At 46.7% G+C, this 27934-nt stretch overlaps 2 protein-coding genes and 1 long non-coding RNA gene across 11 annotated transcripts in view; 1 reads left to right on the top strand and 2 right to left on the bottom strand.

Moving 5' to 3' along the window:
• Nucleotides 1-740, bottom strand: part of ACAD8 (acyl-CoA dehydrogenase family member 8) — a 128507-nt gene extending 127767 nt beyond the window's left edge. Inside the window, exon 1 of the mRNA XM_063943791.1 lies at nucleotides 595-740. Coding sequence (XP_063799861.1) covers nucleotides 595-700 — 106 coding nt within the window. The 5' untranslated portion in view covers nucleotides 701-740. The remainder of the gene's footprint in view (nucleotides 1-594) is intronic.
• THYN1 (thymocyte nuclear protein 1) lies at nucleotides 446-27934 on the top strand. Of its 9 annotated transcripts, none has more exons than XM_063943793.1 (8): nucleotides 446-540; nucleotides 2029-2090; nucleotides 21338-21519; nucleotides 21648-21716; nucleotides 21866-21958; nucleotides 22375-22470; nucleotides 27326-27476; nucleotides 27656-27934. In XM_063943793.1, the coding sequence occupies exons 2-8, from the start codon at nucleotides 2048-2050 to the stop codon at nucleotides 27700-27702; spliced, it is 681 nt and encodes a 226-aa protein (XP_063799863.1). In that variant the 5' UTR covers nucleotides 446-540; nucleotides 2029-2047; the 3' UTR covers nucleotides 27703-27934. The 9 variants fall into 9 exon arrangements, with proteins under 9 accessions (XP_063799863.1, XP_063799869.1, XP_063799862.1 ...); XM_063943794.1 differs by lacking the exon at nucleotides 446-540 and adding an exon at nucleotides 795-885; XM_063943797.1 differs by lacking the exon at nucleotides 446-540 and adding an exon at nucleotides 872-894.
• On the bottom strand, nucleotides 3808-4298 carry LOC134965692 (uncharacterized). Its single transcript, XR_010188497.1, has 3 exons — nucleotides 4224-4298; nucleotides 4048-4123; nucleotides 3808-3967 (listed from the first exon to the last, which is right to left on the bottom strand). It is a non-coding gene; the product is annotated as an uncharacterized LOC134965692 (long non-coding RNA).

The raw sequence follows: 27934 nt of genomic DNA, 5'->3' as shown, positions 1-27934 counted from the left end.
TAATATGACGTTGTTAATTGTTGCATTGAAGCGTACAGGGCTTATCTTTAAAGAAAAGAGGATGTGATGTTAGTGTATTAATATTTGTAGACACTCCCTTACTAACATGTGTAAGCCTGAATCTTCAGTGATGGTCCCTGGGACCAAGGGGATGCTGGGAAGTGGGTGGTCCAATGTGCAGTGTGTCTGGAGTTGGTGATGGAATAAACAGCACAGCAGTGAACTCACATGTCTCTGTGTCCTGATGACTGGATTTACAAATGTATGAACAAACACACACACACACACACACACACACACACACACACACACACACACACACACATATATATAATTAGTTTATATCCTTCATATTTTAACTTATATGAAAAGAATGTTAGGGCAATGCTAATTGGTGCTTGTGTAACCAGCCCTGTCACATGACATCTGCATAGCTACCGCAGCTGTCAGTCACATGACACCACTGACCTCCCTAGCATGGCCGCTAGCGAGCGCCAGTCACGTGATCCGATGTGTACCAGACACCCTCAACACCAGAAGGTCAGTCCCCACCCCCTGAGCCCCTCCCTTCCCGCACACACACAAGGGCCTTACGGTCTATAACCGACGCCACTCCTCTGCGGGCAGCCGCGCCCCTCCCGGTAACTCCACTCCGGACACAACGGGAGAGAACGGATCCCACTCTGACACTGAGCGCCATGTCTGCAGCCGGCCGCGGGGCATGATGGGAGCTGTAGTCTGGTTACGGACCGCGGCAGTGCCCCGGTGCAGCAAAGGAGACTACAGTCCCCGTCATGCAGAGCGAGAGGAGGCGTGGCTACCGGTATTATCGTGCCCTGATTGGCTGCTGGCGGGAGGCGCATCTTAAAGGCACAGGCGCAGGAGGTAACACATGTGAGAGCACAGGGGGGAGGTGTGAGGTGCCAGGGCAGTCCCTGGCACATACATTGTACAGCACAATAAGTTTTCTGGTGACAGCATCCATCCTGTACTCGCTTGGTTTCTGTGTATTGTTTGCAGCTGTCAGGCCATGCTGGGACTTGTAGTCCCACAGCCTCTGCAGAGCCACAGGTGCACATGGCTGGTATATATGTGATACATTATTATGTAAATTATTTTATTAATCAGCATTTACTTACACAGTGCAGCTGGGAACTGAACAGCAGTAAAGCGGCGATGAATGAGACAGTCCGAGAGGTCGGAGGGCCCTGCTGGCGGGCTTACTCTCTGCAGGGGTGTGATACACGAGAAGTGCTGCATACTGCGTATTACCGTAGCTCCCTGGGGTTATTAGGTGCTGCGATGCTGCTTGTGAGATGTGTTATGTGTAATGATTGTATCGTTATTGGGGAATTTACGTACGCCTCGGGCGTTCTGCGGTAGCATGACCCTAGGGGAAAAGCAATCTATGCTGACACAGTAACAATAGCCACGTGCTCAGTTTATGTGAGCAATTGTGGAGCCACAATTCCAGCATATCTGTTTGGAGAGGGGGCTACGGTTTTTGTTTTTAATTTGTCATTCTAGAATTTTATAATATTATGTGTTTCATGTTCACGTCCCCGCCGTCCATTGTTGTATTTAATTATCCAGTTTTGTATACTATTTATAAGAAAGAGACACAGAGAGAATAGACCAGCTGAAGTGTACTGCGCATTTTGTTCTTTGATGGCGCAAATGCACCTGACCCTTCGCAGAGCGGTAGAGGTGGAGCGCTGTGGTAGGGGTATCCTCAGATGAGATGGCGATTCTGCTGGCACCAGCTGCTGAATCCTCCGGCTGGATGGCAATCAATTTTGCCATGTGGCCAATGGGTTTCCAACCACGTAGTGTTTGCTCTCTGTCCTTCATCTCTACGGAATATGCTGGCGCTATATAAATGATTCCTAATAATAATATTAATATTTAGGATGTAAGTCTAATGGGCAGTGACATCTGTACAAGAGCTCTTGTACTTTTCAGTGTATCTTCTCTGTATCTCTGTAGAGTGCGTTCATTTTCCCCTTTTTTCTTTGGATTGTTTTGCAGTAAGCGATAGAAGTGAATTATGCGTCCGACTAAGAGGAAGCGCGTCGCCTCACCGGCTGAGGGTAAGCTCGCGGGGTCGGCAAAGTTCCATTCTCTTCCCTCATTTATTTCATGGATACAAAGTTGGTTGACTGATTTGTCCCTTGCTCAATTAGAGATGGTGTGAATATGAAGTTCATCCATAAATTGCGATTCCAGGATTGAATTGTACTTTGTGCCACCTGATACCCTTCCTCTGTAAGAGGTGCGGTGCGTGTGGTGGAGCCTGCTGCCGCTGGAGAGTGAGAGCTGCACAGCCTTCCCACCTCCACTAGACAATCCAGTACATCTTTGTATTGTGGGCACGGCCTTGTGCCTGCCTGTGTGGGGTAATTTGATTTCATTAATCTGGGCCTAATAGCCAGGCGATTACCAGGAGCATAAATCAAATCGAATGTTCTTGGTCTATGCCCAGATCATTCACCAGAGGGCTCAGGCTATGGTAGCTTCTAGTTTTCCTTCATGAAGAGGACCTTTCCCATAAGCTCCTGGGTCCATGTCACAAACTATTTGGAATAGAACATAGACACAACCCTCAGGCTGTGGCCTACTTGCTGCACAGGAAGTGACCTGGGCCTAATGACCGCTTACCATTGGTCGGCAGCTTGCGAGCCTTGATTGGCTCGTGGGCGGCACCAAAACGATAAACACCCAACACATCTGCTCACACTGTCCCAGCGCTGGCTGCCGATGTGTCCCACTGGGGACACATCTCCCTGTGCTCCGACAGAGGTGCTTCTACCCACATCTCCATACCTCCACCCCCCACACTTTCCTTCTCCTTCGCGCCCTTCTCCACTTTTACTTACCTAGTCTGCCAGGCTCCACTATGTACTGAACCTCCTGCCAGGGCTGCCATCAGAAATTTTGGGGCCCGGGACTGACAAAATAGCCCCCTCCCCCCAAAAAAATACATTAAAAAAAATATATTTCTCTTACGTCCTAGAGGATGCTGGGGACTCCGTAAGGACCATGGGGATAGACAGGCACCGCAGGAGACATGGGCACTTTAAGAAAGACTTTAGGTCTGGGTGTGCACTGGCTCCTCCCTCTATGCCCCTCCTCCAGACCTCAATTTGATACTGTGCCCAGTGGAGACTGGGTGCTTTTCAGAGAGCTCTCCTGAGCTTTCTGACAGAAAGTATATTTGTTAGGTTTTTTATTTTCAGGGAGCTTACTTCTGTGAGTTTCAAGGCTCTGCTTCTTAGGCTACTGGACACCATTAGCTCCAGAGGGAGTCAAAACACAGGTCTCACCCTGGAGTTCGTCCCGGAGCCGCGCCGCCGTCCTCCTCACAGAGCCGGAAGATAGAAGCCGGGTGAGTATAAGAAGAAAAGAAGACTTCAGAGGCGGCAGAAGACTTTATGATCTTCACTGAGGTAACGCACAGCGGTGAAGCTGTGCGCCATTGCTCCCATACACCTCACACACGGCAGTTACTGTAAGGGTGCAGGGCGCTGGGGGGCGCCCTGGGCAGCATATAAACCCCTTTTCTGGCAAAAATAGTATATTTACAGCTGGCCACTGTATGTATATGTGTGTGTGTGTGTGTGTGTGTGTGTGTGTGTATATATATATATATATATATATCAACAAACTAGAGTCTAAGTGCGCTAATGGATAGTACTGTATATCATAAATAAACAGATTTAAAAGATTCAACTTTCAGTTTTTAATACATAAAAGCCACAATAGCATAAAACATCTGTGAGCATATAAACATCTCTTTACAGAATGTATAGACAATGTATACAAACAGTTTCTGTCAGATGGAAAATTCAAGTGAAACTTGAGATTCGTGGTAAATCTTCCTTAGTAGTATAGAATACAGATGGAATACAGTACTCGAACACAACCCAACGCGTTTCGTCCCTAACTGGGACTTCCTCAGGGGTAATATCTAAATGACAGAATACAGTCACTACACAATCTTTATTAGTGTGCAGTTATACAAATAATAGCTAACATAGCTATACATACCGAGTGCCAGATGTTTTTTACAGATAATCCCAAAATTGTGTAAAAAGCTCATTGAATATAAAAGCAGGCAAAGGACCTGATAAAATGAAAAAGGAGTGGTGTATAAAATATTTTAGGGTCTCAGATAAATGTAGGAACAAAGCAACAAGATGAGGGAGGATGGGGATAATACGTACCAAAATGACTGGGAAAGCAGTTCAATATTATGAAGCTCCCAGTCACACAGAGTCCAGATAACAAATGGACAAATAGGTGACCTAAATTAAGAAAAACAATCCAGAACTTAAATGGACAAAGGTCTTAATGGAAAACTTATCGTTCTTTACGAAAAATAGACCGGGGTCAAAAGTTTATACATACCCGAAAACAATGTGCTTTAAAGTCTACCACTGACTCTATAAACCAGTCCCTGATGAGGGTGAGACCGCTCAGTAGTGGGTCAACCTATAATAATTTATAGATAATATTCAGTTGTTAAATAGATTCCTAAACTACATGCTTAGTTTAAGAGGGTTCCATTCGCATGTTGTGCTCATGGGCCCCACAACTAATAAGTAGAAGCGAAATTAAGACATAAAGATTCCCAGACTATATCAGCAAGTGCTAAGATTGGGGCAAGTGCTTGATATTTAACAGTAAATATGACTAAAGCATGTATTAACCAAATTAACATATACAGGGTATGCATACAGAAACAGGATATTTAACATTCAGATTCCCAGTAGTATTATGTGAAGGCAAAAAGGTCCAGTAATTACTCACAGCCAAATAGTGTAGTGGTCATCTCAAAGTCCAAAGTGATAATGAAAGGGCTAAGCCTTAGTGGGTATTTATACCTAATACCCTATGACATCACTTCCTTCCATAATAGAGTGTTAAGGAGAGACAAAAGGTTGTTATACCCTGCAAAGAAATTCCCCAAGATGTGAAGATATATACTAAATAAATGTGTGACACTGTTTAAGTGGTTAACAGAAAAAATGGAGTTTGAATAGAAGTTTATAAACTTAAAAGAAAACCTGTGGAACGCAAAACCGCGATGCGCTCCAGGGGCCGGAAGTCACGTGACCAGGGTCTCCGTGACCGGAATCGCCTATGGAACGCAAAACCGCAATGCGCTCCAGAGGCCGGAAGTCACGTGACCGGGGCCTCCGTGACCGGAAGCGCCGACTACCCGCGTGACTTCAAGGGGCCGCACCAGCCAGCAAATGAATATGTAAATGCGGCTCTCAATACTTACAAAGCGCGTCTGGTTCGGTGTACGTGGAACGCACACACAGACTGCGCTCCACTGTAACCTAGCAACCATAGTATGGTGCAAGTGATAAGTAACGTGAACGATAAGGAGGTGAATTAAAGATTATGCTTGCTGGCCTTACTTTATTAGTCAGGGGAATATTTGTATCAAAACTAAACTAAATAATAAACAATTATTTAAAAAACTTTATATTGATATCGTGCTTAGAAGATAGCGGTAAGGGCTGGATAATACCTAATGCAAATGATCCCTAAAACATCAAAGTGTAAAATTAAATATGTGACCTATTTAACTAAGCCAGAATGAGACCTTATGGGATGCCATTCACTAAAATTAAATAACAATAATATCAAGTGTAAATAAAGTGAGAAGAAAGCAACAAATGGAGAGGGTCCTGATAACTACCCGATGAAAAAATAGATAATATCTAATTATAGGTGTAAGTGTGGGGACTCATTGTGCCTTCACATTTACATTGTTTAGCTGGGTGATATGCAACATATATAGCAACACTCTTCTTGTATAATAGTCTGCAGCATATTATAATCGCAGATCAATGAGCAGACAAGTTGTATGGATATATAAAAGTTATCCTCCTAGTCTCAAGGGCTAATTCCCCATTACACTAAAGCAAAGCTAAATGAAAGATACCACATCTATACCCTCATTGAGGCCATGGGGAGCTAAGGTATTTAGAGTAAAGATCCAAAAGCTCTCCCTTTTCGCTAAAAGCAAATCCCTACTACCACCTCTTACTGGCTCCTTAATATGTTCCAGAACTGTGAATTTGAAGTTAGACAGAGTAACACTGGAATTGTGTTTTTCGGAAAAATGACGGGGTACACTATGATTCTTCACTTTATTTTTTATGCTTCGCATGTGTTCCTGTATGCGGATTTTGATTTGTCGTTTTGTTTTACCGACATAAAGCATTCCACAAGAACAAGTGATCTTATATACCACATATTCAGAATTGCAGTTGACTGGATGTTTTAACATATAGAGTCTTCCTGTATCAAGTTTATGTTTGAAGGTTACACGATCCATAAACTTGCAGCAGATGCAATGGCTACATGGTGCACAATAAGCTTGTTTATCATTCAGCCACGTAGTAATTGTTTCCTGTTTGGGAGCCTTTTGCGTCAGTTTACTCGGGGCTATAATGCTTCTAAGATTGGTGGATCTACGAAAAACCATCTTAGGCCTGGTCGGCAAGTGGGGTCCCAATATGGGATCTTTCAACAGTATCCCCCAATGGCGATCTAGGACTTTGTGGATCAAATGGTTTTCTTTATTAAACTGTGTTATAAATGGTCTAGAATTCCAGTCAGTTTTGGCTTTTGGTTTAACCACTAGGAGTTCATCTCGGGCACGGGAAAAAGCTTTTTCCCTAGCTCCTTCTAATAAGGTTTTGTCATAACCTCTCTGTAGAAGTCGATCGAAAATTACCTGTGACTGGTCCCAATAGTCACTAGGGTTACTGCAATTCTTCCTAACTCGCAGAAATTGTGAAAAAGGCACCCCGTTTTTCCATGTAGGGTGGTGGCAGCTCGAGTAAGGGATGTAACTGTTTGCATCCACTGTTTTGAAATAGGTTTTAGTGGTAATAGTTTCGCCTGGTTTGCCGCTGAGAACTAGATCTAGATACTCAATATTGGCCATATCTTTCTTATGGGTAAACTTAAGATTATGGTCATTAGAATTGATGTAAGACATAAATTAATAAATTTTTTCTATACCGCCTTTCCAAACGATGATTATATCATCAATGTAGCGTTGGTATATCAAAAGGTTACTTTCAAATGCTGAACCATAGATGTGTTTTTCTTCCCAGTCATTCATAAATAGATTGGCATATGCCGGGGCGAATTTAGTCCCCATGGCTGTGCCTTGTACTTGGAGGAAGAAATTACCGTTGTACTCAAAAAAATTATGTTCGAGGATGAACCTGATGCAATCCAAAAGAAAATCTATTTCCTTTTGATCAGAAGCAGTTCCACTTTCCAAAGTAGCTCTTACAGCATCTATTCCTTTAGAGTGTGGAATGGAAGAGTATAATGCTTGAACATCTATGGTCAGCCATGTGTACTCAGTGGTCCAGACGAGATCTTTTATTTTATGCAGGATGGCTGTGGAGTCTTTAAGATGTGATCTATTTAGAAGGACAAAGGGTTGCAATTTCAGATCCACATAATGGGAGAGGTTAGCCGTAACTGAATCAATACCTGCCACAATAGGTCTTCCTGGGGGGCGATTGCTATCTTTGTGGACCTTCGGTAAATGATAGAAGATGGGTATAGAAGGAAACCTAGTCATAAGATAATTAAATTCCTCAGTTAGCAGTAAACCCTCCTTCAACCCTCTGGTGAGGAGGACATTAAGTTGAACTCCGAAGTCTACAGTGGGATTTTCCTTGAGTAATACATATGTACTCTCATCTAGCAGAATCCTATTAGCCTCTTCCAGATAATACTGCCTGTCCATTAGGACGACAGCGCCCCCTTTGTCGGCCTGTTTGATAATAACGTTCTCTTCTGCCCGCAAAGTTTTTAAAGCTTGTTTCTCTTGAGGATTCAAGTTACTAGAGAATCTATTGTTATGGGGTTTGATTTTCCGAAAGTCATCTTTCACTGAATTAAAGAATATGTCAAGATGGCTGCCTCTGGATTCAATAGGATTGAACCTAGAGGGAGGGGCCACAATGGGTTTCTGCAGGCGTGAAGTAGCCGGCGTAGGATTTTTCAAGAAATGTCTTTGGACCGTAAGGTTACGGATAAACTTATTAAGATCTATGAATAGATTAAAATTATCCATATGACTTTAGCGCACTTAGACTCTAGTTTGTTGGTTTGATATCTTAGGGCCCCACCTAACAGGGGGTTCGTCTAAGCTGCAGCTCAGTTCCGCTCCACGTAGCGCATAAGGGTACCCCTTGTTTATATATATATATATATATATATATATATATATATATATATAAAGAGCCCCCGCCAGTTTTCAGTATATTTGAGCGGGACGGAAGCCCGCCGCCGAGCGGGCGGGGCTTCTCCCTCAGTACTCACCAGCGCCATTTTCTCCACAGCACAGCTGAGAGGAAGCTCCCCGGACTCTCCCCTGCTTATACCACGGTTAAAGAGGGTTTTAAAGAAGAGGGGGGGGGCACATAATTAGGCGCATATATACATTTATACACAGCGCTACTGGGTAAACATATGTTTATTGTGTTTTTTCCTGGGTCATATAGCGCTGGGTGTGTGCTGGCATACTCTCTCTCTGTCTCTCCAAAGGGCCTTGTGGGGGAACTGTCCTCAGATAAGAGGATTCCCTGAGTGTGTGGTGTCGGTACGCATGTGTCGGCATGTCTGAGGTAAAAGGCTCTCCTAGGGAGGAGGAGGAACAAATGAATGTGGTGTCTCCGTCGACAACGCTGACACCTGACTAGATGGATATGTGGAATGTTTTAAGTGCTAATGTAAATTTATTGCACAAAAGATGAGAAGGAACAGCCAGGGAGTCAACCCATGTCTGTCCCTATGTCGCAGGGGCCTTCAGGGTCTGAAAAGCGCCCACTATCCCAAATAATAGTCACAGATACCGACACGGATTCTGACTCCAATGTCGACTACGATGATACAAAGTTATAGCCAAAATTGGCTAAAAGTATTCAATATATGATTATTGTAATAAAAGATGATTTGCATATCAAACCCCCTGTCCCTGACACGAGGGTACACATGTATAGGGTAAAAGAAACCTGAGGTAAACTTTCCCCCATCTCATGAACAAGTTATTGAAAAGGCTTGGAAATCTCCAGACAAGAAACTGCAGATTCCCAAAAATGGATTCTTAGGGCGTATCCTTTCCCGACTAAGGACAGGATACGGTAAGAATCTTCCCCAAGAGGGAAAAAAACTTGGACACGCTTATCCAAAAAAGGTAGCGCTGCCATTATGGCTACCCTCAGGGATCCTGCTGATCGCAGACAGCAGGCTACCTGGAAGTCCATTTACACAATCTAGTACCTTACTCAACCCGGCGTTAGTGTCGGCTTGGGTTTGTAGCGCTGTAGCAGCAAGGATAGGTACCTTATCGACGGAAATTAATACCCTGGATAAGGATACCGGTTTATAGACCCTGGGTCATATTAAAGATGCTGTCTTATATATGGGAAATGCTCAAAGAGACATTGGCCTACTGAGTTCTAGAAATCACCGCTATGTCGATTTCTGCTAGACGAGTCTTATGGACCCGGCAATGGACAGAAGGCATATGGAGGTTTTACCTTACAAGGGTGAGGAATTGGTTGGGGAAGGTCTCTCGGACCTGGTCTCCACAACTACTGCAACTGAATAACATTTTTGCCATGTATTTCCTCACAGCCTAAGAAAGCACCACATTAACACATGCGGTCCTTTCGGTTATATAAAAACAAGAGAGTACGAACCAACTGCCAACCACAGCTAGTTCCCAGGAGCAGAAGTCCTCCCCGGCCTCTATAAAATCCACAGCGTGATGCGGGAACTCCGCTGAGGGAGTCCGCCCCAGGTGGGGCACGTCTTCGACTTGTCAGCCACATCTGGGTTCACTCACAGGTGGATCCCGGGGCAATAGAAATTATTTCCCAGGGTTACAAGCTGGAATTCGAACAAGTGTCTCCTCGCTGGTTTTTCAAATCGGCCTTAACAGCTTCTCCCCTAGAAAGGGAGCTACTGTTAAATGCAATTCACAAAGTGTATCATCAACAGGTGGTGGTCAAAGTTCCCCTACTTCTACATGAGTAGGGGTAGTAAATCAACCCTGTTAGTAGTCCCGAAACTGGACGGTTCGGTCAGACTCATTTTACATTTAAAATCCTTGAACCTATACTTGAAAAGGTTCAAGTTCAAGGTGCAATCGCTCTGAGCGGTCATCGCCAGCCTAGAGGGGGGGAGATTTTATGGTATCCCTGGACATAAAGGATGCATACCTTCATGTTCCCATATATCCACCTCATCAGGCGTACCTAAGAATTGCGGTACAGGTTATCATTACCAGGGCTTTCCACTGAGGATTTTCACCAAGGTAATGGCGGAAATGATGGTGCTCCTGCGCAAGCAGGATGTCGCAATTATCCCGTACTTGGACGATCTCCTCATAAAAGCGAGATCAAGAAAGCAGTCACTAAACAGCGTATCACTTTCACTGAAGGTGTTACAGCAACACAGCTGTTTCTCTAACGTCCTAAGTGGATGCTGGGGACTCCGTAAGGACCATGGGGAATAGCGGCTCCGCAGGAGACTGGGCACATCTAAAGAAAGCTTTAGGACTATCTGGTGTGCACTGGCTCCTCCCCCTATGACCCTCCTCCAAGCCTCAGTTAGATCTCTGTGCCCGAACGAGAAGGGTGCACACTAGGGGCTCTCCTGAGCTTCTTAGTGAAAGTTTTAGTTTAGGTTTTTTATTTTCAGTGAGACCTGCTGGCAACAGGCTCACTGCATCGAGGGACTAAGGGGAGAAGAAGCGAACTCACCTGCGTGCAGAGTGGATTGGGCTTCTTAGGCTACTGGACATTAGCTCCAGAGGGACGATCACAGGCCCAGCTTGGATGGGTCCCAGAGCCGCGCCGCCGGCCCCCTTACAGAGCCAGAAGGCAGAAGAGGTCCGGAAAATCGGCGGCAGAAGACGTCCTGTCTTCAACAAGGTAGCGCACAGCACTGCAGCTGTGCGCCATTGCTCTCAGCACACTTCACACTCCGGTCACTGAGGGTGCAGGGCGCTGGGGGGGGGCGCCCTGAGACGCAATAATAAACACCTTGGATGGCAAAAAATGCATCACATATAGCTCCTGGGCTATATGGATGCATTTAACCCCTGCCAAAATACATAAAAAAACGGGAGATAAGGCCGCCGATAAGGGGGCGGAGCCTATCTCCTCAGCACACTGGCGCCATTTTCCCTCACAGCTCCGTTGGAGGGAAGCTCCCTGGCTCTCCCCTGCAGTCACTACACTACAGAAAGGGTTAAAAAAGAGAGGGGGGCACAAATTAGGCGCAGTATTTACTATACAGCAGCTATAAGGGGAAAAACACTTATATAAGGTTATCCCTGTATATATATATATATAGCGCTCTGGTGTGTGCTGGCAAACTCTCCCTCTGTCTCCCCAAAGGGCTAGTGGGGTCCTGTCCTCTATCAGAGCATTCCCTGTGTGTGTGCTGTATGTCGGTACTTTTGTGTCGACATGTATGAGGAGAAAAATGATGTGGAGACGGAGCAGATTGCCTGTAATAGTGATGTCACCCCCTAGGGGGTCGACACCTGAGTGGATGAACTGTTGGAAGACATTACGTGACAGTGTCAGCTCTGTAAAAAAGACAGTGGTTGACATGAGACAGCCGGCTACTCAGCTTGTGCCTGTCCAGACGTCTCATAGGCCGTCAGGGGCTCTAAAGCGCCCGTTACCTCAGATGGCAGATATAGACGCCGACACGGATACTGACTCCAGTGTCGACGGTGAAGAGACAAATGTGACTTCCAGTAGGGCCACACGTTACATGATTGAGGCAATAAAAAATGTTTTACACATTTCTGATAATACAAGTACCACCAAAAAGGGGTATTATGTTCGGTGAGGAAAAACTACCGGTAGTTTTCCTGAATCTGAGAAATTAAATGAGGTGTGTGATGATGCGTGGGTTTCCCCCGATAACAACTGATAAATTCTAAAATGTTATTGGCATTATATCCTTTCCCGCCAGAGGTTAGGGTGCGTTGGGAAACACCCCCTAGGGTGGATAAAGCGCTCACACACTTGTAAGGGCTCTATCCTCTCCTGAGAGGGCCGCCCTTAAGGATCCTGCTGATAGAAAGCAGGAGGGTATCCTAAAATGTATTTACACACATACTGGTGTTATACTGCGACCAGAAATCGCCTCAGCCTGGATGCAGTGCTGGGTTGGCGTGGTCGGATTCCCTGACTGAAAATATTGATACCCTAGATAGGGACAGTATATTATTGCCTATAGAGCATTTAAAAGATGCATTTCTATATATGCGTGATGCACAGCGGAATATTTGCCGACTGGCATCAAGTCTAAGTGCGTTGTCCATTTCTGCCAGTAGAGGGTTATGGACACGACAGTGGTCAGGTGATGCGGATTCCAAACGGCATTTGGAAGTATTGCCTTATTAAGGGGAGGAGTTATTTGGGGTCGGTCTTTCAGACCTGGTGGCCACGGCAACAGCTGGGAAATCCACGTTTGTACCCCAGGTCGCCTCTCAACATGAGAAGACGCCGTATTATCAGGCGCAGTCTTTTCGTGGATAAGCGGGCAAAAGGTTCCTCATTTCTGCCCCGTGACAGAGGGAGAGGAAAAAGGCTGCAGAAATCAGCCAGTTCCCAGGAACAGAAACCCTCTCCCACCTCTGCCAAGCCCTCAGTATACGCTGGGGCTTTACAAGCAGAATCAGGCACGGTGGGGGGCCCGTCTCAATGAATTTCAGCGCGCAGTGGGCTCACTCGCAAGTAGACCCCTGGATCCTTCAGGTGATATCTCAGGGGTACAAATTAGAATTCGAGACGTCTCCCCCTCGCCGTTTCCTAAAGTCGGCTTTACCGATGTCTCCTTCTGACAGGGAGACAGTTTTGGAAGCCATTCACAAGCTGTATTCCCAGCAGGTGATAATCAAGGTACCCCTCCTGCAACAGGGAACGGGGTATTATTCCACACTGTTGTGGTACCGAAGCCGGACGGCTCGGTGAGACCGATTCTAAATCTAAAATCTTTGAACACTTACATACAGCGGTTCAAATTCAAGATTGAGTCACTCAGAGCAGTGATTGCGAACCTGGAAGAAGGGGACTACATGATGTCTCGGGACATCAAGGATGCTTACCTTCATGTCAAAATTTACCCTTCTCACCAAGGGTACCTCAGGTTTATGGTACAGAACTGTCACTATCAGTTCAGACGCTGCCGTATGGATGGTCCACGGCACCCCGGGTCTTTACCAAGGTAATGGCCGAAATGATGATATTCCTTCAAAGGAAGAGAATTTTAGTTATCCCTTACTTGGACGATTCCCTGATAAGGGTAAGATCCAGGGAACAGTTGGAGGTCGGTGTAGCACTATCTCAGGTAGTGTTGCTGCACCACGGTTGGATTCTCAATATTCCAAAATCGCAGCTGGTTCCGACGACTTGTCTTCTGTTCCTAGGGATGATCCTGGACACAGTCCAGAAAAAGGTGTTTCTCCCGGAGGAGAAAGCCAGGGAGTTATCCGAGCTAGTCAGGAACCTCCTAAAACCGAGCCAAGTCTCAGTGCATCAATGCACAAGGGTTCTGGAAAAAATGGTGGCTTCCTACGAAGCAATCCCATTCGGCAGATTCCACGCAAGAACTTTCCAGTGGGACCTGCTGGACAAATGGTCCGGGTCGCATCTTCAGATGCATCAGCGGATAACCCTGTCACCAAGGACAAGGGTGTCCCTCCTGTGGTGGCTGCAGAGTGCTCATCTTCTAGAGGGCCGCAGATTCGGCATTCAGGACTGGGTCCTGGTAACCACGGATGCCAGCCTGCGAGGCTGGGGAGCAGTCACACAGGGAAGGAATATCCAGGACTTATGGTCAAGCCTGGAGACATCACTTCACATAAATATCCTGAAGCTAAGGGACATTTACAATGCTCTAAGCTTAGCAAGACCTCTGCTTCAAGGTCAGCCGGTGTTGATCCAGTCGGACAACATCACGGCAGTCACCCACGTAAACAGACAGGGTGGCACAAGAAGCAGGAGGGCAATGGCAGAAGCTGCAAGGATTCTTCGCTGGGCGGAAAATCATGTGATAGTACTGTCAGCAGTATTCATTCCGGGAGTGGACAACTGGGAAGCAGACTTCCTCAGCACGACCTCCACCCGGGAGAGTGGGGACTTCACCCAGAAGTCTTCCACATGATTATAAACCGTTGGGAAAAACTCGACAGGTATTGCGCCAGGTCCAGGGACCCTCAGGCAATAGCTGTAGACGCTCTGGTAACACCGTGGGTGTACCAGTCAGGGTATGTGTTCCCTCCTCTGCCTCTCATACCCAAGGTACTGAGATTGATAAGATGGAGAGGAGTAAGCACTATATTCGTGGCTCCGGATTGGCCAAGAAGGATTTGGTAACCGGAACTTCAAGAGATGCTCACGGAGGATCCGTGGCCTCTACCTCTAAGAAGGGACCTGCTCCAGCAAGGAACCTTTCTGTTCCAAGACTTACCGCGGCTGCGTTTGACGGCATGGCGGTTGAACGCCGGATCCTGAAGGAAAAAAGGCATTCCGGATGAAGTCATCCCTATCCTGATCAAAGCCAGGAAGGATGTAACCGCAAAAACATTATCACCGCAATTGGCGAAAATATGTTGCGTGGTGCGAGGCCAGTAAGGCCCGACGGTGGAAATTCAACTGGGTCGATTCCTACATTTCCTGCAAACAGGAGTGTCTATGGGCCTGAAATTGGGGTCCATTAAGGTTCAAATTTCGGCCCTGTCAATTTTCTTCCAAAAAGAACTAGCTTCAGTCCCTGAAGTTCAGACGTTTGTAAAAGGGGTACTGCATATACAGCCTCCTTTTGTGCCTCCAGTGGCACTTTGGGATCTCAATGTAGTTTTGGGTTCCAAAAGTCACATTGGTTTGAACCACTTAAATCTGTGGAGTTAAAATATCTCACATGGAAAGTGGTCATGCTGTTGGCCCTGGCCTGGGCCAGGCGCGTGTCAGAATTGGCGGCTTTATCCTGAAAAAGCCCTTATCTGATGTTCCATTCGGACAGGGCGGAATTGAGGACTCGTTCTCAGTTTCTCCCTAAGGTGGTTTCAGCGTTTCACCTGAACCAACCTATTTGTGGTGCCTGCGGCTACTAGGGACTTGGAGGACTCCAAGTTGCTAGACGTTGTCAGGGCCCTGAAAATATATGTTTCCAGGAGGGCTGGAGTCAGGAAATCTGACTCGCTGTTTATCCTGTATGCACCCAACAAGCTGGGTGCTCCTGCTTCTAAGCAGACTATTGCTCGTTGGATTTGTAGTACAATTCAGCTTGCACATTCTGTGGCAGGCCTGCCACAGCCAAAAATCTGTAAATGCCCACTCCACAAGGAAGCTGGGCTCATCTTGGGCGGCTGCCCGAGGGGTCTCGGCTTTACAACTTTGCCGAGCAGCTACTTGGTCAGGAGCAAATACGTTTGTAAAATTATACAAAATTGATATCCTGGCTGAGGAGGACCTGGAGTTCTCTCATTGGTGCTGCAGAGTCATCCGCACTCTCCCGCCCGTTTGGGAGCTTTGGTATAATCCCCATGGTCCTTACGGAGTCCCCAGCATCCACTTAGGACGTTAGAGAAAATAAGAATTTACTTACCGATAATTCTATTTCTCATAGTCCGTAGTGGATGCTGGGCGCCCATCCCAAGTGCGGATTGTCTGCAATACTTGTACATAGTTATTGTTACAAAAATCGAGTTATTATTGTTGTGAGCCATCTTTCAGAGGCTCCTCTGTTATCATGCTGTTAACTGGGTTCAGATCACAGGTTATACGGTGTGATTGGTGTGGCTGGTATGAGTCTTACCCGGGATTCAAAATCCTTCCTTATTGTGTACGCTCGTCCGGGCACAGTATCCTAACTGAGGCTTGGAGGAGGGTCATAGGGGGAGGAGCCAGTGCACACCAGATAGTCCTAAAGCTTTCTTTAGATGTGCCCAGTCTCCTGCGGAGCCGCTATTCCCCATGGTCCTTACGGAGTCCCCAGCATCCACTACGGACTATGAGAAATAGAATTATCGGTAAGTAAATTCTTATTTTTCTTAATATCCCGAAGTCGCAGTTGGTTCCTACAACTGGTCTGACCTTCTTGGGCATGATTCTGGATACGGTCCAGAAAAGGGTTTATCTTCAGATAGAAAAGGCTCAGGAACTCATGACTCTGGTCAGGAACCTATTGAAGCCAAAACAGGTGTCCGTGCATTACTGCACTCGAGTCCTGGAAAAGATGGTGGCGTCATACAAAGCTTTCCAATGGGACCTACTGGCAAGTGGTCCGAATCACATCTACAGATTCATCATTTGATCGCCCTGTCCCCCAGGGCCAGGGTATCTCTCCTGTGATGGTGTTCACCTTCTAGAGGGCCGCAGGTTCGGCATTCAGGACTGGATTCTGGTGACCACAGACGCGAGCTTCCGAGGTTGGGGAGCAGTCACACAGGGGAGAAACTTCCAGGGTCTTGGGTCAAGTCAAGAGACTTGTCTTCACATCAACGTCCTGGAGCTGAGGGCCATATACAACGCCCTTCGTCAAGCGGAGACCTTGCTTCGCGACTTACCAGTTCTGATCCAATCAGACAACATTACCGCAGTGGCTCATGTAAACCGCCAGGGCGGCACAAGGAGCAGAGTGGCAAGAAGCCACCAGGATTCTTCGCTGGGCGAAAAATCATGTAAGCGCACTGTCAGCAGTGTTCATTCCAGGAGTGGACAACTGGGAAGCAGACTTCCTCAGCAGACACGACCTGCATCCAGGAGTGGGGACTTCATCAGGAGGTCTCCACACAGATTGCAAGTCAGTGGGGACTGGCCCAAATAGACATGAGGACGTCCCGCCTCAACAAAAAGCTGAAAAAGGTATTGCGCCAGGTCAGTAGACCCTCAGACGGTAGCTGTGGACGCCCTAGTGACACCGTGGGTGTTCCAGTCGGTCTAGGTGTTTCCTCCTCTTCCTCTCATCCCAAAGGTGTTGAATAATAGGAAAAAGAGGAGTACACAATTCTCATTGTTCCAGATTGGCCATGAAGGGCCTGATATCCGGATCTGCAGGAGATGCTAACAGAAGATCAGTGGCATCTTCCTCTAAGACAGGACCGGTTGCAACAGGGGCCCTGTCTGTTCCAATACTTGCTGCGTTTGACGGCATGGCGGTTGAACGCCGGATCCTAGTGGAAAAGGGCATTCCGGATGAGGTCATTCCTACGCTGATAAAGGCTAGGAAAGACGTGACAACTAAACATTATCACCGTATATGGCGAAAATATGTTTCTTGGTGTGAGGCCAGGAATACTCCTTCGGAAGAATTCCATCTGGGCCGTTTTCCTTCACTTCCTACAAACTGGAGTGAATTTGGGCCTAGAATTAGGCTCCATTAAGGTTCAGATTTAGGCCTTATCCATTTTTTTTCAAAAAGAATTGGCTTCTCTCCCAGAAGTACAGATTTTTGTGAAGGGAGTGCTGCATATTCAGCCTCCTTTTTGTACCTCCGGTGGCGCATTGGGACCTTAACGTGGTGTTGCGTTTCCTTAAGTCGCACTGTTTTGAACCACTTAAAATGGTGGAGTGAAAATATCTCACTTGAAATGTGGTCATGTTGTTAGCCTTGGCTTCGGCTAGGCGAGTGTCTGAATTGGCGGCTTTGTCTCATAAAAGCCCCTATCTGGTTTTTCCATATGGATAGAGGGGAATTGCGGACCCGTCCTCAATTCTTGCCTACGGTGGTGTCATCTTTTTATATGAACCAACCTATTGTGGTGCCTGTGGCTACACGTGACTTGGAGGATTCCGAGTCCCTTGATGTGGTCAGGGTTTTGAAAACTTACTGTCACGATCCGGGTATCTGGACGCCATTTCTTACCCATCAGATGCCTCCTAAGGCTGGCTCAGCGCTCCAGGACCGGATCCCATCTGTTATCCTGATGTGTACATTCCTGTATCCTCTCCTGTCACTCTGGGACGCTGTCACAGTAAACGCCATATTACACCTGGCATGGCGTCTCCCGCGGCCTCCGCCGCCGTCCCTGAACTTCTGCATGCAGAGTGTCTGAGTGGCGATTACGTCAGCCGCGGCCTCCGCTGTGTCCGCGTGGTTGGATGTGCATCTGTCAGCCTGGCGCCTCCTGTCTCCGGTGGCCGGCGCCGCCATTACTGTTTTCATTACCACATGGATTACAAACCAAACTTCCCTCCAAGTGTCTGCATGGGCGCAGCCATCTTGGATTCTGTCAGCTGATCATTTCCACCAATCTGTTCTCAGTATTGATAATCTGCATAATTGCCTAGCCAATCCCTTCCTTGCTGCAGGTATAAATACACTGTGCCTGAGCAAGGAAGGCGTCAGTGCTTTGGTTGTCAAACCTAGTTCCTGTTTGTCTCTCTCCTGTGATTGTCTTCCAGGTTCCAGCTCCTGTCTCAAGACTTCCACCATAGAGACCCGCACCAGCATTCCACCTGCGGTGTAGCCTGACTCTCCAATCCATTGTGGATTCATCTGTTTCCAGCTACAACTTTACCTGCTTCCAGCTCAGCTTCCAGCAGAGTACAGCTTCCCTTAAAGGGCCGGTGTCCTTTCTACACTTTACCACTCTCCACCGGTATTATTATTTCTCCGCTCTCAAGTTCTACATTTCATTCATATTGCATCGCTCTCAAGCTTCATTTATTATTTAACTGGTTCCAGCCAGTATCCACTCCGTGCTAACAACAGTCTGGTTCCAGCCAGTATCCACAGCAGCTGTTTTATCTTCAGCAACCCAGCTCTTCCTGGAACACCAGCTGGCACAATCCTGGGTTATCTCCATTGCTACAGTCGGGCCTGGTAAGGACTTTCCATCTAGGAGATCATAAGAACTATCTCACACTACCAGTGCCCTGTGGCTCCTGCCATCCTGTAGTACTCAGGAACTGTATTTATTCTTTGCTGACTTTTACGTTTTCTTTTATTGCTGCTGTGATGCGGAGTTGTCATAATAAACATCATTGACTTTTATCTAAGTTGTCGTGGTCACGCCTTCGGGCAGTTATTGTTCATGTTACTTACATGTCCAGGGGTCTGATACAACCTCCCAGGTTCCGGTACATCTCAGCCCCTACAACTGAGGCTGCCTCCCGTCAGCTCAGGCCCTCAGTTGTGACACTTACGTGGCCAGAACGGCTAGAGTAAAAAAAAATAGAAGCACTGTTTGTCCTGTATGCAGCCAACAAGGTTGGCGCTCCTGCTTCAAAGCAGACTATTGCGCACTGGATCTGTAACACGATTCAGCGAGCGTGCGACGGCGGGATTCCTGTTACCTAAATTGGTCAAGGCCCATTCCACTAGGAAGGTGGGCTCGTCTTGGGCGGCTGCCCGTGGGGTCTCGGTATTACAGCTGTGCCGAGCGGCTACTTGGTCGGGTTCAAACACCTTGCAAGGTTTTATAAGTTTGATACCCTGGCTGAGGAGGACCTTGTGTTTGCTCAATCGGTGCTACAGTGTCATCCGCACTCTCCCGCCCGTTTTTGGAGCTTTGGTATAATCCCCATGGTCCTTACGGAGTCCCCAGCATCCTCTAGGACGTAAGAGAAAATAAGATTTTAAACCTACCGGTAAATATTTTTCTCGTAGTCCGTAGAGGATGCTGGGCGCCCGTCCCAAGTGCGGACTACTACTGCAAGACTTGTATATAGTTTTGCTTACATAAGGGTTATGTTATAGTTTCATTGGTCTTGGACTGATGCTGTGTTGTTTTCATACTGTTAACTAGATAGTATGTCACAAGTTATACGGTGTGAATGGTGTGGGCTGGTATGAATCTTGCCCTTGGATTAACAAAAATCCTTTCCTCATACTGTCCGTCTCCTCTGGGCACAGTTTCTCTAACTGAGGTCTGGAGGAGGGGCATAGAGGAAGGAGCCAGTGCACACCCAGATCCAAAGTCTTTCTTAAAGTGCCCATGTCTCCTGCGGAGCCCGTCTATCCCCATGGTCCTTACGGAGTCCCCAGCATCCTCTACGGACTACGAGAAAAAGATTTACCGGTAGGTTTAAAATCTTATTATTCATGTGCACATATTTTTATCAACACTATACAATGCCCCATAAAGTAATTCTCAGGGGTTCTGCTCATTCTCAGGGTTCTGCTTGTTCTCTCCATCTCACCAGCCACGGATCTGCTGACCTGCGCCTTTCAACCTTTTGAAAAATGTCCCTACCAAAATGGCTGCTGCCTCCTCTAGCATTTAAAATAACTGTCTCCTCTGAGGCAGCGGACATTTTGGGAGGGACATTTTCAATACTTAGAGCGGAGGCCCTCTCAGTAGCGGGCAGTGGTCAGCATGCGGCTTGGGCCCCCCCACTCTCTGTCAGAACGGCCAGGCCCGGGACAGTTGTGCCCCCATCACCCCTCTGATGGTGTCCTTGCCTCCCGCTCCCAGTATGATGATGCGGACATGTTGCTATGGCTTCTACCTGGGCTGATGGGCGGCTAGACCGGGTGGGGAGCGAGGAGAGGGGTCCTGGGCCACCGAGTAGCGGGCAGTGGTATGCAGGCCGCACCTGATAGCGGATGGTGAGCATCAGGACACCGAGTTCAGCGCTGGGCAGACGGTGCAGCCTTCTCCGGCGCCACCTATGCGGTTAATTACCCCACTCGAACATATATTGGAAGGAGGGGTCCAGCGAGCACAGAGGCGGCCCTTGTGTCCAGGCAGCAGCTGCTCCATCAGTACGGGGCCAGGACAGTAGACGAGCTGAAGTCATGTGATGCGGCTGCTATAGGTCACTGATTGGCCGGGAGCCCAATGCACACTGTGTTTTGGATCCCATAATAGCTGAGATTTAAGGATTATAATGCTGTGTATTTTTGAGACTCAAAAACATCCGGGATCTCTGGATTGGCTACCCTAATTCCAGTATACACCAATCCCCCTCAGTTTATTAGGAAAACACCGGGTGTGACAGTGGCCTGAAAACTCAACGATGACTCAAACAAGGTTTACCGACCTTTATCAGTCATCGCTTTTTAGTTAAATACAATCGGTAAGACGCATGGGAGGAATTTAATAAAACTGTGATGTCACACATGGTAACCAATCCGTTTCTGTAGTGCATTGTAGAGAATGAAAGCAGACATCTTATTCGTTGCTATGGAAAAGAGCATATTCTAAATTTAAATGGCCATTAAGTGTTTGTTTTTGGTGTTCTTAAGTCCGTTATTAGCAATTTTATTTTGTCCCGGTGATGGGTCCGTATTATACTTTATTTTATTTTTTCAATAGATTCAAAGGAACAATCTGACAAAGTGGGTGATATGGGAACTGAAGACGGGGGGAAGAGAGGCGCAAGGGGCAGGAAGAAGACATCTGTCGGCCACAGCTCAGAGAAGCAAGAGGAGGACTATCTCTGCTGGCTGCTGAAATCGGAGCCCGAGTCCAGGATGGAGAAAGGGATGGATATGAAGGTAGGAGATGGGGTGGGGGACGTAGAGATGGCTTAAAGGGACCTCTACGTGTTATTGCAGTTATCCTAAGATTAACGTTCTGTCTCTCATTACAAAAGTGTCGGCTGTGTGTTTCTTTGGTCTTTCAGTTTGGAATAGAGGATCTGAAGGCCCAGCCCGAGCAGACGGCATGCTGGGATGGAGTGCGAAATTACCAGGTGAACAGCCGCAAAACTACTGTCATCATTTGTGTCCCTACGTTATTCCGACCATTAGAGAAATTGAATGAAAAATATTCCCTGCTTCCAACTAGTGAATATTTTATTATTTGGGGGTTCTCCTGTAATGTTGCGTTTTGTCTTCCTAGGCCCGAAATTTCATGAGAGCGATGAAGAATGGGCAGGAAGCCTTTTTCTATCACAGTAACTGTAAGGAGCCCGGCATTGCTGGGATTATTAAGGTGAGGCTGACAGCGTGCACCCTCTTCCATTTGCAGCAATGGGGACTTCCAGTGAAACACACAACCCTCTTCCCCTTATCTGTGTGGTCTCCAGAAACATGGCGGCATGCAGCAAGTCTTTCATGAATACTGAGCTTGTGAAACACAATATCTAAAGACATAAGTTAGCTACGCTTTCCAGCGGAGGCCGCCATGTTACGAGCTGAACTAAGATCCACCAGATAGCAACCTATCAAATCACTCAAAACTGGTGACCTCATTGGCTACCAGGAACTTGATTGGATTGAAAATCTGTGACAAAATGGTTGCCTGTACTTGGTCGATGATCATTTGCATACCTATAGGAAATTAACAAAAACCATCTCTTTGTATTGTTTACCATTCTCACTCATCATCCTTCTCCGCTGTTTGTGTAGATTGTGAAGGAAGCCTACACGGACCACACTCAGTTTGATCGGAAGAATCCCCACTATGATGCATCCAGCAGCCAGGAAAGCCCTAAGTGGTCTATGGTGAGTGTGTGCTCCCACAGGACAGTATGTGCACTACGGCAGGTCACTTGGGGTGGTGGGGGGGGGGGGGGTGGAGAGTCCACATAAATGTACTGGAGATGGGAGCAGTATGGAAGCAGCTCCTGGTTTCAGCAGCAGTTACAAGGGGACATCTGAGATTATTCCTAGACAACGCAACAGTGGTGGCCTCCATAAATCACCGTGAAGGTAACAGAGCTGGTATACCTAGCAGAGAGAAGCCCACAGTCACTACTTTCAGCATTCCAAGTCCCTGGCAAGCCGAATATAGAGGCCGACTACCTGAGCTGGAGGCAAGTGGTTCCAGGGCCATGGTCCCTACATTAGGAAGTCTTTCCGCTACCGATAGGAAGATTTGGGCTTCCTCCGAAGGACATCATGACCACAAAACACATTACCAAAATACCAAGATCCTTCTCGGATGCATGTCCATTGTCCGTCCCATGAGGTTCACACTGGCCAAGTTATTCCCTCCATCTCCTTTTATCTCACACACGCTGAGTAAGAGTAAAATAGAGAAGAAGTGTTAGTGATTCTCCCGTTGGGTCATGTGGGTTCATGGTTCCCAGAAGCCTGGGAGATGCTTCAGGAGAATCCATGGCTTTTACCTCTGCTTCCGGACTTAGTGCAGCAGTCTGTGGTCCACAAGTGCAGCAGCTATGTATGATGGAACAGAAAATGGGCATCCACTGGACAAATAAGGTTGTTGTTTTTTTTCTGATTTCATTTAGCAGTAGTTCTTGGAAATCTTATTCTGTCATAGTGCTACCATTTACCCTTATTATTGTACAGGCTTCCCAACCCTTCTCCCAAATGGCAGCGTTACATCTCTTGTTGATCCCTCCTTTCCATTTTCTCGGACTCCTCTTGTTTCGCTTGCATTTTCCGGGACCTTTCTTACTTGGATTGGTTAGTGGAAACCAGACTGCGGCCAGTCTTCTTCTTAATTAACACAGTCTTGTTGTCCTCCCTGGCCACATATCCCCCTGCTCCAGCTTACAACGCCTGGGATGAGCAATTTAGGATGAGACATTTCTATCGTGAAGTCCCTCTTTTATTTAATTTTTTCTCCAGGGCTCTTTGTTTCATCCAATAATACCATCCAGACTCTTCTGACATCTGGTGGTCTCCTCATCCAAGTTCCTTTGTCTCTTCTGGTTTTTGCCGACCATAAGGAAATATATAGGTTTACGTACAATCGCCCAGCAGTTGCGTGATTGCGCTTTCATTTGTCGCCCAACATTCTTTATAGCCGCATCCATATTTTTGTGGCTGGTGAACTTCAACCATTTTCTCCAACATCAGATGGCAAGAGAATAGGCTCTTCATCCTGTACACTTTTTGAGATGTCTAGGATTAAAGAAATCTGAGTCCCTAAACGTCCCCAGGAGGTTGAGACTTTCCATTTTCTCTTCACTGTCAACATATGGTAAGTCACACGAATGATTGGCCGCTCATCGAACGGCTGATATATTGTGAATGGGTCAGCATCGTTCAGACTTATCGTGTCGGCTCTGCAGCAAGGCTGACGGCCGATATATCAGCACATCTGGCCGTGTACGGGTTGTCCGCTGACCGGCCGTACACTTGTTGTGGGGGCCGCCAACACAGCTGGGCAGGCAAACTAAATGCCCACCCAGCTGTGACACTAGGGACAACCGAGCGGTCGATCAGTAAGTGTGTATACTTACCTAAATCGTTTGCTCTGTCGGCGCGACTTTGGGTCTGCCAATATGTCGCCCTAGTGTGTACTCCGCATTAGACGCTCTTGGCACAAGATCAGACACAGGAACGGCTTTCCAAGGGCGGATACTTTGAATAAAGAAGTACCATTCTCAAAACCGTCCAATATCTATTGGCTGGCCAGAGCCTGCGTATTCTGCAGCAGGTTTGTAGTGATTGCGTTCCGTATCCAGTACTCCAAATTCCCTATTCAATATCACTTTTGGCATTGAGAATTCAAAGTCACTTTCTGAGGGTCTATCATTTAACTGTCAAAGAAGACTTTTCCTCTGCTCCGTGGCCAAGATTATAGTAACAACCTCAAGCTTGTGTTCCTCTGCAAGATCTAATTTATTCACAACTGCTGACTTTTCCTCTGCTGTGTGTGTGTGTGTATGTATGTATATATATATATAATTCAGCCGGCACTCAAGTTCAGCAGACAACATGCCCCGGTGCCATAATCCAAACAGCATGCACAAATCCAATGGCGTACAAAAAGGCACTCCAGAGGCTTATTATTAATAGAAATTGTATTGACAAGGAGCGACGTTTCGGGGCAGTGCCCCTTCCTCAAGGCATACCAATACACAGTGAAAAGCAGAAACTTACCCCCTAAAATACCCCTCGGGGCCGAGTGCGCCGTCCTCCACGTCTCCCGCCGCGTCTCCGTCTCTGCTCACCGCCGCCTAATACTTCCGGGTCCCGGCTTGACCTGGTTACCGTGGCAACCCAGGCAGCATGCGTTCCACCACAGAAGGTGCTGCGTGCGGTTCACGGCTCGTAGCGCTGGCCAGGGGGGGCGGAAAGGACATGCACCTCCTATGTTGGCCCTAGCTAAAACAAACCAATAAACATATATAAAAAACATATATAAGAAACAGGTGTAAAACACAGTGACCATATCAGAACATTGATTTACTTGATTTACAGGTGGTACCCGAGGGCACTATTATGTGCTGCTTGGATGTGTGTAGCCTATACACCTCCATTAAACATGTGGATGATGTGGCGGCTATGCGGAGGTTTTTATGTGATTACCTAGACCCTGATATATTTGATCATGATTTGTTTATTCGTCTCTTGGAATTGACTCTCTACAGAAACTATTTTCTGTATGACAGTCAATTCTTTTTGCAGCTGAGGGGATGTGCCATGGGGTCGGCCGTGGCCCCCTCATATGCAAATGTGTTTATGTTTGCTCAGGAAGAACATCTGTTCCTGAGCTGCCCAGAAGTGAGTCAGCACCTTTTACTCTACTCCCGGTACATAGATGATATTTTCATCCTGTGGACCGGGGGTCGAGATAGTTTTGATGAATTAATGCTTAAGGTCAATCAACTTGACTCTCCTATCAAATATACCTACACCTGTAGTGCTACGGTAATGCACTTTTTGGATGTGAAAGTCATGATTAGGGAAGGTATTATCAGCACTGATATTTACTACAAGGATGTTGACCGCAACACTTTTCTTAGAGCAGATAGCCATCACCCTTTGGCTCTCAAGAAAGGATTACCGCTATCCCAAATGATGAGAATCGCTAGGATAGTAAGTGATCCAACTGCACTGCCTGGCAGATTGGATGAATTGATCCTGAAATTTATAGCCCGGGGTTATGACCCTAAAAATCTATATTTACAGAAAGAGCAAGTATTACAAACATCTCGTGCATGTCTTTTACAACCGAAAGTACGAGCCCATGATAATTGTATTCCGTGGGTAAGTCAGTTTACGACAGCTAGCCCTATTATTAAACAGGCGTCATTAGCTTTGTGGCCAATTATTAAATCAGACAGTGAATTGCCAGCTTTTAAGGATACTAGACCTTTAGCGGCCTTTAAACGAGGTCGTAATCTTCGGGATAGGCTTGTGAAAGCTGACATTTCTGGCATGGGGCAAAATGTGATCCCCAATGTGTACTATAAACCCCCTGGTTGTTATAGTTGCCACAGTTGCACTACTTGTAAATACATGCAACCCTGTCGTAATTTCAAACATCCACACTCTGACAAATTGTATGAGATTAGACATATTTTAACTTGTAGGTCAGAGTTTGTGGTATATATTATCTGTTGCCACTGTGGGCTGTACTTCGTAGGCCAAACTTCTAGACCATTCAGGGATCGTATGGCCCTACACCGGTCTGCCATTCATTTATCTGGTAGAAATCTGGAACAACTGGTGGCTCGTCACTTTAGAGAAAAGGGTCACACTCTGTCCATGCTCCAATACTTTATGATTGATCACATCCCATTATCACTTAGGGGTGGTGATCGTCATAAAGCACTTCTTCTGGCAGAAACCCGATGGATCTTCCGCCTTAATACTATGTCCCCTTTGGGATTGAATGACAAGATTAACTGGAATAGTATAATGTAGTGCAGTGTAGCCGAGGTCAATCCTCGTTAGCGCTATATTTCTGTCAATGTCATACTTCTGCTATTGTTCTATGATCTTTGCCTATGCTTTATACTTTGCGCTTTATTGCGCTGTTAACCATGCACTTTATATGTTCTGATATGGTCACTGTTTTACACCTGTTTTTTATATATGTTTATTGGTTTGTTTTTGCTAGGGCCAACATAGAGGTGCATGTCCTTTCCGCCCCCCCTGGCCAGCGCTACGAGCCGTGAACCGCACGCAGCACCTTCTGTGGTGGAACGAATGCTGCCTGGGTTGCCACGGTAACCAGGTCAAGCCGGGACCCGGAAGTATTAGGCGGCGGTGAGCAGAGACGGAGACGCGGCGGGAGACGTGGAGGACGGCGCACTCGGCCCTGAGGGGTATTTTAGGGGGTAAGTTTCTGCTTTTCACTGTGTATTGGTATCACTTGAGGAAGGGGCACTGCCCCGAAACGTCGCTTCTTGTCAATACAATTTCTATTAATATTAAGCCTCTGGAGTGCCTTTTTGTCCGCCATTGGATTTGTGTGTGTGTGTATGTGTGTGTGTATATATATATATATATATATATATATATATATATATATATATATATATATATATATATATATTTATTTGTACGTTTAAACATCAGATGGCAGCAGTGAGACATGCTGCAACTGCAGAGAGAAACTTGTCCCAAGAGCTGACATCTGTGCTTTTGCTTGCAGGTGGATGTGCAGTTTGTCCGGATGCTGAAACGTTACATTTCCCTGGCGGAGCTGAAGAAGCTGCATCAGAAGCACAAGGCCTCAGCGGGCCCCCTGAGAAACATGGCGCTGTTCACCAGGGCGCGACTGTCCGTGCAGCCACTCACACAAGGTACATGCTAGGGGCACACAGCGCTCAGGGTTAGCGTACAAAGTTTGTAGCTTCGTCTTACACTGGAAGGTCCAATATTACACAATATGCATCGCTTCGGCCGTTGCTGGGACTTGTAGTCCCACAACCTTCCTCTGCTCTAGAGCAACTTATGAGCTGGCTCTTTCTCGTTTGCACAGGGGAATTTGATTTTATATTGAGTCTGGAAGATGAGGAGAGCACCTAGAGCGTGATATCTGTGGCGTTTACACACACAGCTAGGTGGTGCCGCCGTCTGCCCGCGCGACTCGTCACCTCCTGTTTGCAACATAACGAGACTGTCTGATGTGTTTTATCTGTCTGTCGTTTCTATCTCCTGGGTGTCACAGCCAGGCACGCAACGTCCACAAGTGAAACATTAAAGTCTAAATGTAATGTAGTTAATCACGCCTAGAAAATAAAAAAAAGCTGTTTCTGTC

This window comes from Pseudophryne corroboree, chromosome 10 (genome assembly GCF_028390025.1).
Source record: "Pseudophryne corroboree isolate aPseCor3 chromosome 10, aPseCor3.hap2, whole genome shotgun sequence".
Classification (NCBI taxonomy): domain Eukaryota; kingdom Metazoa; phylum Chordata; class Amphibia; order Anura; family Myobatrachidae; genus Pseudophryne; species Pseudophryne corroboree.
Note: the sequence above shows the minus strand (reverse complement) of the source record. Positions and strands in the feature narration are given on the sequence as shown.

Excerpts from the sequence above, each read along its gene's own strand:
- THYN1 (XM_063943792.1), top strand. The coding sequence starts at position 795 with ATGCAGAGCGAGAGGAGGCGTGGCTACCGGTATTATCGTGCCCTGATT. Across the intron at positions 886-21,337 it reads TAAAGGCACAGGCGCAGGAG|ATTCAAAGGAACAATCTGAC; the intron begins GTAACACATGTG and ends TTTTTTCAATAG. Across the intron at positions 21,717-21,865 it reads ATGGAGTGCGAAATTACCAG|GCCCGAAATTTCATGAGAGC; the intron begins GTGAACAGCCGC and ends TTGTCTTCCTAG.